This window comes from Lytechinus pictus, chromosome 12 (assembly GCF_037042905.1).
Source record: "Lytechinus pictus isolate F3 Inbred chromosome 12, Lp3.0, whole genome shotgun sequence".
NCBI classification, from domain to species: domain Eukaryota; kingdom Metazoa; phylum Echinodermata; class Echinoidea; order Temnopleuroida; family Toxopneustidae; genus Lytechinus; species Lytechinus pictus.
Window position 1 is genome coordinate 9,001,219 of NC_087256.1, and position 14,967 is coordinate 9,016,185.

General features: G+C 36.0%; 1 protein-coding gene across 1 annotated transcript; it reads right to left on the reverse strand.

The window, feature by feature from the left end:
- Window positions 1-687: 687 nt before the first annotated feature.
- On the reverse strand, window positions 688-12,913 carry LOC129273481 (nucleolar protein 56-like). The gene is made up of 9 exons (XM_054910522.2): window positions 12,716-12,913; window positions 11,903-12,073; window positions 11,301-11,499; window positions 9,643-9,830; window positions 8,802-8,953; window positions 8,124-8,224; window positions 7,222-7,370; window positions 4,512-4,633; window positions 688-2,651 (listed from the first exon to the last, which is right to left on the reverse strand). Exons 1-9 carry the CDS (start codon window positions 12,909-12,911, stop codon window positions 2,256-2,258), a joined length of 1,674 nt encoding a protein of 557 aa, XP_054766497.2. The 5' UTR covers window positions 12,912-12,913; the 3' UTR covers window positions 688-2,255.
- Window positions 12,914-14,967: the final 2,054 nt, after the last annotated feature.

A 14,967-nucleotide genomic window follows, 5' to 3' on the forward strand; every position in this document is an offset into this window, starting at 1 on the left:
AAAGTGGAATCTTAGTATCCAAAGATTTTAGAGCCGTTTTATCAAGCTGTACCCACATTTGCAATCAGGGTATACTAACAGAAAATGACATTTTGTGGGGCATTAAAAGAAATGTGTATTGTAATCTTCAAATCTATGATAGCAAGCTATTGGGTACTGTTCAAGCATGGACCTAGTAGGTCCATGGTTCAAGCAACTGCAAGAGATTTCAATACATGTTTAATTCTGAAAATATCTGTCATTTTCAGGCCAAATTTTAGCCCTTCCATCTTTATTTTTAATTATTAGGCATTGTTTTAAAATCAGAAATTATTTGAAATGTTGTTTAAACCCCCAAACCATTTTTTTTTGTGTGTGAGGCTTAAACAATATAGGAACAGTATAGAGAGTTAATGTCCTCCTGAATTTGGTTTTTTTTTATCATGCCTTTAAAGTTATCCCATTCAGAAAACTGTCAGTTATGAACAGCTATATGTGAATTTACAAATATCTTTGTATACCAAGTTTCCACTTTGCATAAGAGATGAATTGGATATGATTCTCTTATCTTTAAGGCATTTGTTTGATTCCGTTTCCAATTAATGAAATTATTCTTATGTTATGGGATAGTGTTTCATTTGTGGGCACTATGTTTATGTGCGTGAAGGAATGGTAGGAGATAATAAACAGTAAAAATACTATTACATCTTGGTCTTGGTATGTTTTATTCCTGGTATATACAGACTGAACATAATAGGTATGTTTATGGTCTACACCACTCATGGTATAATCATTCTTGATTAGTAGCTCTGATCATCAGCTTGGACAAGATCGACTTGGTCATTGGTAAAAAATCATGTGACTAGTTCAAGAGTCGTCCTGATGATGACCAGAGCAAACCCGTTGCCAATCAAGAAAGAACCAACAAAACAGTTACATGGAACAGAACATTCTGAGAGACAATGTGAGCTGGAGATGGTGAGAAAGAGTAGAAATGACCAATCAAGATTGATGTAAAATAATATACGTAGTGCGGTCATGTGTTGTATCGCAACACACACAGAACTAAACAATTTTAAAGGAGAATGAAAGAAGTTTAGTTGATATAGAGAAAAATCAATGAAAATTTGAGGACGATTTTACCATTGAGATCACTCGTGCTGTGCAGATCCTCTCAATGGCAATGCAACCAAAAGCTGTAATGTCATACACATACAACTTCCCAATTACATTCGTACATATTTCACTTTAGTCTATCACAAGTTTAGATGTTCTTATTTATAGGAGCCTGTAAGAGAGATGAACCAACATATCATAGATGAATTGTTTGTCATCTTATGAAAACAAGCACAAAAATAAGATGTTTTAGGCTAAAGGGGGTTGTTGTACAGGTGTGACATCACAGATCTGGCTAACATTGCAAATGGAGGATCTGCATAACATTTGTGATCATGACATTTCTTATTTCTGATCCTATTTGATTTTTTCTGCATTCACACAAGCTAACTTGCTCCAAGGGTTTCATTCCCCTTATAAGGGCAGCTTTGTCACTTATCTGTTTATGAAGCTGCCCCAAGCTCATGCGATCAAGTATTAAAATAAGTATGCACTCAATACATGTGCATAATTATGAAAAAGAACATCAGAATTCCTTTCATTAAATTATCTGCTACAATGAATTAGACTGCCATAATTTATCTCAATCAGTTTAGTAGTAAAGGGTTAATCAATCTTTGTGTCGACAAAAATATTTGATCTATTTACATCATATAAGAAAAGGTCACAAAATAAAAGAGGAAAACAGACCCTTAAAAACATAACAATATAATGATTAGAAAAACATGATGCTACAAATCATACAATGGGGACATATAGGAAATGTACATTAAAGATGAAAATATTTGATGAACTCAGATTGAACATCAAATTGATCCACTTTCAAGCAACTGAATAATAAATGCAAAGCCCCAAATAAATCAATATTACCTGCCAATAATAAGGGGATATCCCATTACAAGGAGCTGCAGATGAAATCAAATTACTATCATTGATTTTGGTACCCCATGAGGACACTTGCAGCTAGTAACCAATCTTTTAAGGAGAGAAGAAGGGCAAAATTAAAAGCTTGTTTCAAATTAAACATTCGTTGGGGGTCAGAATTACAAGAAGTAAGTTTATAATATACATATATATGATATCAAGCGCTTGAGTACTCTCTGTCAAATCTTAAAAAGTAAAATGCAATAGCGTACAGACTAATGAATTGAAACGTGAAGTTATTCTGGAAGACTCTTCTTCTTCTTTTTCTTCTTTTTGACAACTGTCTCTGTCACCTCATCCTCTTCAGGTTCTACATTCACAATCTGTTCCTCTCCGCCAAGACTCTTCTTTTTCTTCTTCTTCTTTGGGGTATCTTCCACCTCTTCTTTTTCCTCCTCCGCCTCTTCCTCTGCTTGCTCCTTCTTTTTCTTCTTCTTTTTGGGTGTTTCTGTCTCCATTTGTTCTGGCTCTGGCTCAGCTTCGACCTTCGTCTTTTTCTTCTTCTTTTTTGGTTGTTCCTCTTCAACCTCCTCCTCTTCTTCAGGAGGTGGTTCTTGAACCTCTGACGCTTTCCTCTTCTTCTTTTTCTCTTTCTTCTTCTTGCGTGCCAATTCTGCCTCAACTTCTTTGACCTGTCATGAAAGGAAACATATCATTTAATGATAATAGGATCAAATGCAAAAGGTAAGTTTCACAACTGCAGGGAATAATTTTCCTGGTATCGCATCGCAATTTGCTCCACATTTTTGAAAGACTGCTATGCATAAAGTCTGTTGTATAGCATATTTTTACATACGACTGTACATTACTTAGTTGAGAGCTTTTCTCTTATGACCAATATGCTTTTCAAAGTTGTAAAGCAAAATTGAACCCTGCAACTAGCACCACTACGATAAGGATGCTGTGTCTGACTCTGGTCTTGCAGGTTGTTTTGTTACAGAGTTGGTATTCAATTAAGTCAGAAAAATAATGGGCATTCTACTTAGTTCATTGACCTTGATCATGTTAACTTGCAACTACTTGATTACCCTTATGTCAAGTTTCATTAAATAGGTCCATACATACAAGTTATTATGACATATCAAAAATTAAAAATTAACCTTGAAGGATTCAATGTCACTCTGCTATGTGGGCGAGACAAGAAAAAATATGATATTGAATCAAAAGGTTTCTGAACCCAGACAATATGGTTTCCAAAGTTGGGGCATCAAAATATTTTCCTCTATTTTCACTTATGACACAAAGTGACAAGCCCAGTTCGGGCTCAGGCCTGAAATTTGATCTAATAATATATGACTGGATCTAGCCATTATCCAATGACCTAAAAGTTTACTCACATAATGGTCGATAGTCATGATAAGCAAACCATCTCACACAGGCTAATTTAATTGATTAGAAGTAACTATACTCATACATATAACCAATACCTGATATTTTTGATAAACATATTCAGGTTTAGCTGACCTGAATAATGCATTAAAATGTCAAAATACCCCATGTGTGAATGTCACCATTCCAATTCATTAATGTCTTATTGGATAAATCAACATGGAAATCATAACTGAATGTTTTCTTTGACCTATTTGATTTGAAAAAAAAATCTGTAATGACTCAGCCCTTGTCAGTACACTGGTGTACATATACAACTTTCATCCATAGTGATGTAAATGTAACAGGTCACATGAAAAAACTAGCCTACTCAACTATTTCAATTTATGGACGTTTCTTTAGTGGACCTTGTAAATGGGTATTCCACCTGTGATAAATAACCTAAAGAGTTATCCCAATTTTGGTTCTTTCTAGTGGACCAAGTAAAAGGGTATTCAATTCACCATACAAGCTTTCTGACTGACAAGAATCTGATATGCATGTAAGCATGAAGAATAGGGCCTGACAGGTCAAGGGTTATATCCCAATTAAATAACTAATCAATATTCAGTCTGATGACAAGCCTGAAATAACGTGATCAACTTTTACTAACCAAGAGAAAAACAAACTATACCCTACACAGGTATATAAGGGAGGTTCACCTAGGCCTAGATTGTGAGCAGTCGAGCGAGCAAGGCCAGTATACATATATGTCACAGGAAGTTTGCTTTGACAATTATGTCAGAACTGTCATTCGATCAATTATTCTCCTTTCATTTAAATAGAGTTTTTGTTGGGGTGGACTTTCCCATAAAGTTATACTTGACATGTTGCCATCAGAAAAGCAGTACTTTTGCCTCCAATCAAAAACTAGTTTTCAGCTTTGATGTGATTTAACAAAAGTACAGGTAACTCTGGATAAGATGACCATAAGCAAAATAATTGCCTAAGTGGAAGCAACCTTTTTACTAGATTATGCCAAAAATGTATTATTAACTTTCTGTACGGCAAAATTCTCCAAAGTCAACAGTTTATGTGGTCCTAAAATATTCAAATATGGCAGAGTTACCTGTATATTATTTCTTACCCTTAAAAAATATTGATCTATATTAAACCAAACTCACTTGAGAGAGAGCTTCCTGCATGACATCAATGTTCTTCCGTGGAGCTGTTCCAGTCTCGTAGAATGACAGCCTCTCTTCCACTTGGTCCTTTAATTTCTCACCAAATACAGAATTGGGTATGTCTGCAAAGAGAAAGAATGAGGAATGAAAAATAACTAATCAGCCAAGCAAATATGGTGTATTTCCAATTCGTTTAATGCCATTTCGTCAAATTGCCAACTCGTCTACTATCATTTGGTCTGACATCAGTTCGTCCACTATCCAGTATCCACATGGTCTAATTACTAATTCGACCACTCACCATTTCGTCTAATGATCAGTTGGTCTAATAGCCATTTAGTCCATATACCATTTGGTCTAATTGGATTAAGTGATAATTGTGCAAAATGACTAAAATTGAAATGGATATTAGACCAATTGGTTATGAGATGAAATGGTGATTAGACGAATTGATGATTGGACCAAATGGTTGTTAGATGAAATGTTGATGGACAGAATGGCATTAGACTAAATGAAGGTAAACCAGATATGGTAGCGCATACAATGGAACTTACCTGACCTGTTTTCTGAACTCTGGTTTGCTTTCATCTGTTTCAGACTTGCACATGGCTGGTGAAATGTGATGCAAATATTTTGTATATGTGGTAGAAATTTGATTTTCTTTTTTGATTTTGGGTTGCCTTGCTTGCTTGCTAGGTGCCTTGATGGAGTTAATCAAGACTTATCATCTACATCTCTCTTTGGTTAATAAATACATATATTACATAGGTTATGTAGACTTAGTGATAAGTCAATACACCACTATGTGACCAATTCTACAAGGATCACATTTGTAATATTCTAGGTTTTGAAATCCACTTAGTGAATATAATTGTGTTGTATTGTAAACTGCAGCGTTGTATTTACTAAGATGACGTCACTCGCTGCTCATAAGTTGGACAATCAGGTAGTTTACTTGGTGTACGCGCTAGTGTGTACACGTCTATTTCACAAAGCATGCACTTGCTGCATTATTTAATTATGACATAAATCACATAAGATGGATCAGGGCCCCGTCTTACAAAGAAATTTTTACAAAGAAATGCGATTGATCCGATCAATCACAACTATGGACGGCCAGCAACGTCAACATATATCATTCATGTTTGTTCAAAATATTTTCCAACTATGATGTATAATCATGCATTTATTCTTTTCTTAAAAATTCATTGTGCTTCTCTTTGTTTACAAAGGACACTGTGCAAATTTCCTGATGAAAAAATTATGACACTGATGGATTTCCAGAGTTATAATTGATTGGATCAATCGTAACTCTTTGTAAGACAGGGCCCTGGGCTGCAGCATGTATTTTGAGTTTATCATAAAGCCACATCATGAAGACTCATGGTGAATCTACATAAAATATGTAATATATGAATTATATTGATTGGTCTATCTGTTTTATAAATTAAATTTCAACTCCCCTCCGAAGCTATATTTTCCCTCAGTGCTGCTGTAACGACATATCTGATCGCTATTACCCAGGTCAGTTGATTCAGGCTTGCTCGAGCTCGCCTGGAAAACCCTCAATGGCATGGACAGGATATGAAAGTCAAGTATGACCCAGGTCTCAATAAGTGGTTCTTTGTTTCTACAGTTAAGGCCATCCTGCTCTATGGATGCGAGTGCTGGGCTCTAACTGTGTCCATGGAGAAGGCACTCAATGGCACCTACACATGCATGCTGCGGAAAGTTATGAAGATTCACTGGAGCTCTCACAACCCCAATGAGCAACTCTACGGTGATCTCCCCAAAGTAGCGGACGACATTGCTGCCCAGAGGCTCCATCTAGCCGGCCACTGTTTCCGACACCCGGAGCTGAGCACGCAGAAGCTCTTACTATGGGAACCAACCCACGGAACAAGAGGTAGAGGAAGGCCCACACACGACCTACGTGGACGTGCTGAAGAGGGACACGGGAGTGACAAGCACCAGCGAGCTGGCGACCTTGATGGGGGACAAGGATGTGTGGAGGACCCATGTGAGATCCCGGTAGAAGCCGCCTTAAGCAAGTAAGCAAAGCTTGCAAGCACACAATTTATGCACTTTTTCGACTCCCTGGGAAGCATTCGGACACGAGATTCCAAACTCAATTACTAGGATTCCTACATTAAAGGGGAAGTTCACCCTGACAAAAATTTTATTGTAAAAATAGCAGAAAAAATAACAAAAAATATTGCCGAAGGTTTGAGAAAAATTCATCAAATAATTAAAAAGTTATTAGAATTTCAATTATTTTATTTGTGACATCATATACGAGCAGCATTCCTACATAGCGAATGGTAAAAAATCGATGAAATGTCATTTTCTCAGAAAATTGAAAATGGTTTTCACTGTACCTTTTGTATATCAATAGACAAATCATTTCACACCCGATCATGAATAGAAAACAAAATTAAGTCATCAGGAACCATACAAAATTTGAAATTCATGCATTTTATATTACATAACACATGGGGCAGCTGCTCGTTTATGACGTCACAAATCCAAAACTTTGAACTCTAATAACTTTCTTACTCTTTAACGGATTTTCCTCAAACCTTCACCAATATTTTTTACTATTTTTTCTGCTATTTTAACAACAAAGTTTTCTTCAGGGTGAACTTCCCCTTTAAGAACGATCATTTTGGGAAAATCATTGACAATTTGCATCATTAGCTTGTGAGCATACCTGAGAAACAGTCTATTCTCGAGGCCATGGAGCACTTGTTGGCAAGGTAGCGAGAGATGCGACCTTTGTTCTTCTGCCCCGCCCTGCCAATGAATGTAGAATGGAAGATGAGACCATACTTGGGGGTGTTGCCACGGGTCTTCAGAGCTCTGGAAAGAGAAAAGAAACAAAAACTTCATTACAAAATACTGATAAAGAATGTTACCACTGTATAACAACCTTCTGCTAAAATAAAGATTTAAAAAACTTCCTGAAAAGAAAAACCCTATCTACAAGTACCGTAGTATTCATTTTAAACTCTGAAATCATATAAAATACATGATAATGGTAACAATCCAAGATCATACTTGCTCATATACAATCCTGTCCATACTCATCCTGACTCCTTTATTAAAAGGCTGTATTATTTAACTAGCTAACTTCTTTTACTTTTATCTATTTCACCTCAAAGCCTCAGGTTTCAGTCTTATTTCATTTAATTTTTGTAACTCTTACCAACAGAATGACAGTTCAAGGAAATTAATAGTCAACAGATCCATCTTCCCTGTTAGCTTCATTGAAATTATTTGAAAAGGTGTTATCTTCCAAGGCATGACATGACACCTGCATAAAAATCTAATACTTTTCGATCTCAAACCATCAAATACCTCAATCACCCTATCTATGAAAAAATTTGATGACCTTATTTTTTATTTTGCATGTAAAATTTTCCCCATTCTTCAAGTCAATAACAACCTTTTCATTTGCCTGTCAGAGTCGATTCCATTGGTTTGGGGAGTGAGAACTTCATTCTTGCATCTCCTGGAATTTTTTTTGAAAAGTTGGGGCTGATCATGACACAAAAGGGTACGAGATACTATAATATAGGAAAGGGTTTTTGTTGTGGTGCGATTGATGGTTACCTGAAGAGTGCCTTCTCGGCTCCAAGAATCTGTACAGTTGAAGCTGGGTACTTGGCTAGATTGGTCAGACTACCAGCATGGGAAATTAGACGAGCCCCAACCTACAGGAAAAAAAGACACAAATACACTTATTATACACTTGATCTGATTTTAACAATGACAAATATAGATAGTGATACAACAATGATGATGGTGAAAATTTGATCTTTATGAATTGTGACTTATTTCTAACAATGATCCTATTCCAGCTAATGGTAACAGAATATGCAACTTCGTACAAACCTGGTACCAAATAAGATACAGATAACTTGCATAGGTTGACCTTCCAGTTGCACGACATTTGCTCTGGCGACAATTGCTCTGGGCTTTATTTTGTCTAAGATGTAGGGTTAGGGTTAGGGTTGCAATAGGGTTTTATGTTAGGTTTAGGGTAGGGTATAGTGTTAAACCCAGGGTTGAAGTTGGTCATTCGATTAGTGTGTGAAATTAAGAGGGGAGCGAATGACATAGAACCAACCTTCCATACATCAAATATTTGCCTAATAAAGTAGAAGCAATCTTTAGATAAGATTATACAAAACCTGTTCTGAGTCAGATTTCTCTTCAGTCGAACAGATTTGACTTTGGCAAGCTAGCTATAGTTTCCTGCGATATGACTAGCAACTTAATTATACTGACCTGTTCACCGATGAGTGCTGATAGGTTAGGAGCTACAGCGTGCATCTTGTCCTGGAGATAAGTGTGTAAACTCTTCCTGTAGTCTGTAAGGGCAATCACCCTGGTAGCAAACCTCTCAATGTTGATCAAGTCAATGGGAGAAATGTCCATACCTGAACGTTGAATGATAAATGTAAAGGATGAGTAGTGGTAAAACTAAGATGAACACTACCAGCTGAAGATCAAGAGCATAAAAAGGTAAATGAAAAATTCTTTCAAATGGCCTAATAATTCAGAATGGTTATTCAGGCAAATTTAAAGGACAAGTCCACCCCAACAAAAAATTGATTTTAATAGAAAGAGAAAAATCCACCATCCATATCAACTAAGGGTTTTTCATCAAAGGTAGAAAAACCCAACTGTACTAACAAATGTATAATTACAAAAGCATGCTATCTATCGAATTCATCCTCCCTCCCTAACTGATCTGAGCAATAAACTATCGACATAATAGTTCTTACTTTCACAATTCATTGTTTGGCAATTCAAAGGGCAATATGTCACTATCGATTACAAAAATGATACCAGTTTAAATTGCCCTCTCTACAGCCTATGTCTTTGCCAGTTTTCTGGGTGGAATAAGGGCATGCTCAATATTCCCCTTCTTTTAGCCATAAGTGGCATTTGGGAGCGATTTGCCCTTTCTTTAAAACAAATTTCTGGAAAAATACAGAACTTTTCATAATTTTGAAGACATCACCAGAAAGGGCTTTTAACCCTCTATAAGAAAATGATAACATTAGCCATATTGCCCTTTTACATGCCAAACAAAGAATCGAATTCACAATGATAAGATACTGACCCATAGACGAGCGTGATGCATCCAAGATGGCCTGAGCTTTACCACTGTCCATGGTCAACTCCTCCAGGGCTTCAAGAGATTCATCAGTAAGCTCCTTACGGTTCTTGATGAAGTGGGCAACCTTGGCGTAGAGTGCGTTGTCTGGAACTACTTTGACAAGTTCTGGAAAGTGATAGGAGTACCATTCTCTGGAAGGGTAAAAGAATTCAAGGTAAATATTTAAATCACAAAGCAATATATTTTGTATAGACTTATTGTACATATCCAAACAACTTGGGGGCGATCTACCAATCACACCTGAAGCTACATGTAGAGTTAGACAACTTATTTCAGCATTAACCATTTGATAAATTCAATACACCAGCTCCTTATTACACATGGGTAAAGGGTGGCAAATGCAAATTAATATCTTACTAAAGGATATATCATAAAGCACAGGGTGGCATGATGATTTAAAAAAATTGTGTATTCTATAATATAGTAATGACAAGATGATAATCATCCCCTATGAATGTTAAACAGGGTCAGCAAACCATACTTACATTACTAGGTGGCAAACAGACAATAATGTATATTACCAGGGAAATGTAAAATATAAGTTAAGAGGGACAATTTGATGACCCTATCCCATGGACCCTAGTGCAATGTACTATGGATGACCATGATTTATGATTAACTATCATGTGGAGCGTTGTTGCCCAGTGGATAAGTCTTCTGACTTTGAAACAGAGGGTCGTGGGTTCGAATCCCAGCCATGGCGTAATTTCCTTCAGCAAGAAAATCATCCACATTGTGCTGCACTCGAGCCAGGTGAAGTGAATGGGTACCCGGCAGGATTAATTCCTTGAATGCATAAGCGCTGAAAGGCAGCTCGAGCTAAAGCCGGGGTAATAATAATAATAACAACGCGCCTCGGAATAGAATATTTCTAGATAGATGGCGCTATATAAATGCCTATTATTATTATTATTATTATAGCAATTTAAGCTCAGGTTTTTATGTCTGAAACATAATGATAGACTCCAATTATTTATTATAACAACTTAATCTATTGGGGGCCCCAGACATATGTTTGAATAAGTACAAAAGTGGCTCCTAAGACATGTGTTTTGCGAAATCTGTCAAAGAAACTGCTTCGGCTTAAAGGTATTGTTTAACTTTGTGAGCAGCCTATTTAAAAAATTCTCAAACCAAGATGAAACATGTGTACAAGTGCATGTATTAGAACTAATAAACCCTGAAAACAGCCGTTATTGAGAATGAAAAGCTAAAACTACAAGGCAAACCCCGATTTTGTAAATGGGTGTCTAATAGACGCCTAAATAGTACACATAAGTGTATGGGATGAAATTAAGATGGTGTTTCTGGTCACTTTATATTTCAATTTTTGAAGCACTAAATAATTATTTTCGAACGCAATTTTTTCTGGGCTTCATTTTTGTAACATATCACAGACACAGGTGACAAGTGTGACCTTCTAGCTCAGATTTTTTAAAAGTCAAAACAATGTTAACCAATCACTTTAATGCATATATTCGCCATATGGAAGATTGACTTTACGCAAGTTTACCTTTATGTAGTCTACCCAGTATTGTCTACTCATTTAAGTGTGATATTTTAACATATTGTCACAATGTACAGCCCAACACAATACTCACTTGATTCTCATTGAAAATGTATTGATATCCTTATCCAGTTGATCAAGCAAACAGATGGATTGGATGATCATGTTATCTGCTCTGTTCACATTGAACTTGACCTTTGCCCTTGAGTAGCTGTGACCTAGACCAAGTTGTGCTTTAGCCTCTGTCTGAGCGGTCAGTCCCTTGACCAGTCTGTAGAAATGGTACCTCAGACCTTGTAAAAAAAAAAGGAATGTGGTTACTATTTTGATAATTAATGCTCTTTTCAATTTACATAATTTACTGGCGAAGAGCCACAGTCAATAACATCAACAGGTCTGAATTATTCATAGCTCCCAGAATTTATTTTGGCGATTTGAATATGTAGTATTTTTTTGTGTTTCTCTCCTTGAGAACATCCTTACCACAAACATGCTGTCAAAGAACAAATACTTACTGATATCTCTAATTGATCTCACTGCCTGATAGATCAAGTCAAAATTTATCAAAACATAAAATACCATTTCAATTTGTTTTTATTCTAATGCCAAGGCTCAAGATTAATCTATGATCTATCACATGCCTCCACTGTGCATTTGACATCCTTTGAAGACAGTCCCCTATTAGAAAGTTTTTACCTCTTGCGATCTCCTGGAAGACTCCTCCCGTCTGACAGGGGATACCTAGTTCCTCCTGGATAGAAGCACCTATCTTCCCATCGGCCACACCCAATGTGATCTTCTTCCTCTTCTTAGAGCTCTCTGGCATGTTGGTCTCCAGGAAGAGTTTCAGGTCTTCTGTCATCACACCTGAGACACAATAAAAGAACACAAAAAAAGAGGTTATATTTTCTAGGGTATCAACATACCTCTTGACCAATTTAAAGAAAAATAGGAATGATCTTGCTAAAAAAATCAGGAAACAGTAGTTTTCATAGGATCGTGTAGTAAAGTTATCAAGAAACGTAGGAAAATTGTCTCAAACAGGGGCTCAAAATGGCAAAAAAAGATCACATTCTTTCCTCCAAATTCAGAATGATTGAGAGGCCTGAATCGAAGGGCGAATATCATTCACATTGTTGTAAGTAAATAGGAATCGATCTGTTGTAAAATTTCCAGTAATTTCCTGCCACAGACCATGCACATGTCTTCAACAAAACTCAACCAAAATACTACCACCTGATGATTTGCAAAATATACTTCACTACAGGCTCTAAATTTTTTATTCATTGCTTCTTTCTCTGTTGAACGAACTTCCTAGAGTCTGTGCCATCATGATCAAGTAATGGAAGTTGGGGTTCAACCACAACACAGCTTTTATGTCCTTGAGCAAGAGCTACATTGTGTATTATCAAAACATCAAGTATAGGAAATGCTATTAAACAAAATCAGTATCAACATTTTCATTTTTATTTTTATTAAAAAAAAAAAAAAATTATTGGCAAAATTTACCTTCTGAGATGCTGTTGATATTGTCAAGTGCGTTGACCCCTGATTTGAAAGGCGAGAAGGCCTGAAGCTTGATCAGAGAGGCAAACTTGCCAAAGTCTGTCACAGATTCCTGGACTTGGTGATGAAGGACAGAGACCTCCTCAAACTCCTTGACTGCAAACAAGCCGTAGCCTGATGCATGTTCAAATAAAATCATCATAGCCTGGGTGAAAAAAGAGAACAGAAAATGGAACAGGATAAAATGGATCTGTAAATGGGTTTGACGAACATGTACTTAAACATAGTTTGAGAACTCTGAAATAAAGGAATGGATAGCTCACAAGTTTCTAGTATATTTCAATTTACATGTGAATGGTGGGAGTAATATGGTGTTTACCACATGATTACATGCATGTTGAGGCCAGAGTTATCTAGTTATTTCATTTAAAACTGTTACACTGCTTTCAGTAAACAGACACTAGTTTGTTTCTCGAGTACGCCCCCCCCCCTTCACAGCTACATGTAGGCATTTTATTGAATAAAACAATTTTCAAAATTTACATTTACATATTAAAAAGTAAAACAAACAGCTAGTGTGTGTAAAAATCAATAAGAAAAAGTGAAACAACATGCCAAGATGGTACATGTAAAATAACAATACAAGAAGAGAACCAGAGGTATTGATGCAAAAGAAACATTACCCAATATAAATAATAGGCCTACATGTAGATTAATGAAGTTTGACCAACATCTTTAAAAAGAATTTTGTTTCAAATTTTAACAAGAGATCACATTCTCATATATATGAAAATGTAATTCTTTACCTCAATTTTCTGTACGAGGTGAAATCCAGCCAATTTAGTTTTATGTATTATCCATTTTACCCACATTGTATTTACGGCTCTATTTTGCTTAAAAGCTTGGTCTCAACCAGCCATACTTGCAAGTGTGTGCTGTCTGCTTTCTAAAAACATGGGCAAAATTTGCGGATCATATTGAGTACTGCCTCCCTACGGATTTGGGAGCACGCAGACAAGACGTAGCACTTTTATGACACGAGGAACTTTCGCTTTACTCTCATTACGGGTGATGCGCATGCCCTCTACTGCCAACGTTAATCACACTTGCAACTTCCAAAATTCACAAAAACATTACGATTTCATATTCACAAATCAAAGAATTCATATACCTAAAACGACTAACCAAGGTTAGGTGTTTGAAAAGTATCTACGAAGGTTGTATCAAAATCTACAATTGCAAAGCAAAATTGCAATGGAATTATGTGAGAGCTTTTGAATATCATCACGGTGCAGCGTATTGGCCAGGCCAAAAGCCAGGCTACATGTAGAGATCCGCAGTCAACACGCACATTTAGTGGTGCACCAGTCACTTTGTGAAAATCGCTGTTGTGATGTGATGATACCGGTACTTGTACCTGGTACTGCACTGGTATTATGAGTTGTCAAATCATATTCTTACACGGTACCTTTTTTTTTTGTCTTTCATTCCTTCCTGTTTTTATTTTTTTTATTTCCATCCCTAGCTTCTTTTCTTTTCATTCTTTACTTTTTATTTTTTCCCTTCTTTCTTTCCATTTGAACTTTTAAGAAATTATTTCCTTCATTTCTCTTTCCTTCTTCCTTACTTTTCTTTCTTTCATTTTTCTTACTTCCTTTTTTCCGTAGATCTATTTCGTTTTTGTCTTTCTCTCTATTCTCTCTTTTAGGGTTGACAATTTTTTTTTTTTTTTTTTTTTTTTAATAAAAAAAAATTGGATTTAATTTTTTTTTTTTTTAAAACAATATTTTCTAAAACAAAGTGGAAAGACTAAAAATAAAACCCTTACACTTAACTCAAAATCATACATTTCAAAATCATACATTTCACAACTAAAATTATTATTAACTTCTATTCTATTTCATAATTAAAGACAGTCAAAATAGAATTTATATAGAACATATTGTAAGTCATGACGAAGATGCTGTTTCTGCATCCTCTCGTGTTGGGAGCTCCTACTGACTGGTTTGGTCCAAGTTGAGGAACTGCCTTGGTACAGCTAATACTGCAAAGTTAGTGTTCCTATTCAAACATGAAATGAGGATCAGTTTCTTTGGAAGAATTCCATGACTCAGAGACTCACATTCTTGAAAGAGAAACATTCTTGATTTTCAAGCCAAGGACTGAAAATCATGTGTTTAATAGAGAAAACTCCATTTCTCTTTGTTTGTTTAAACCTCCTTTGGCATTTGAGCCATGTTTGGAGCTTTTTGATT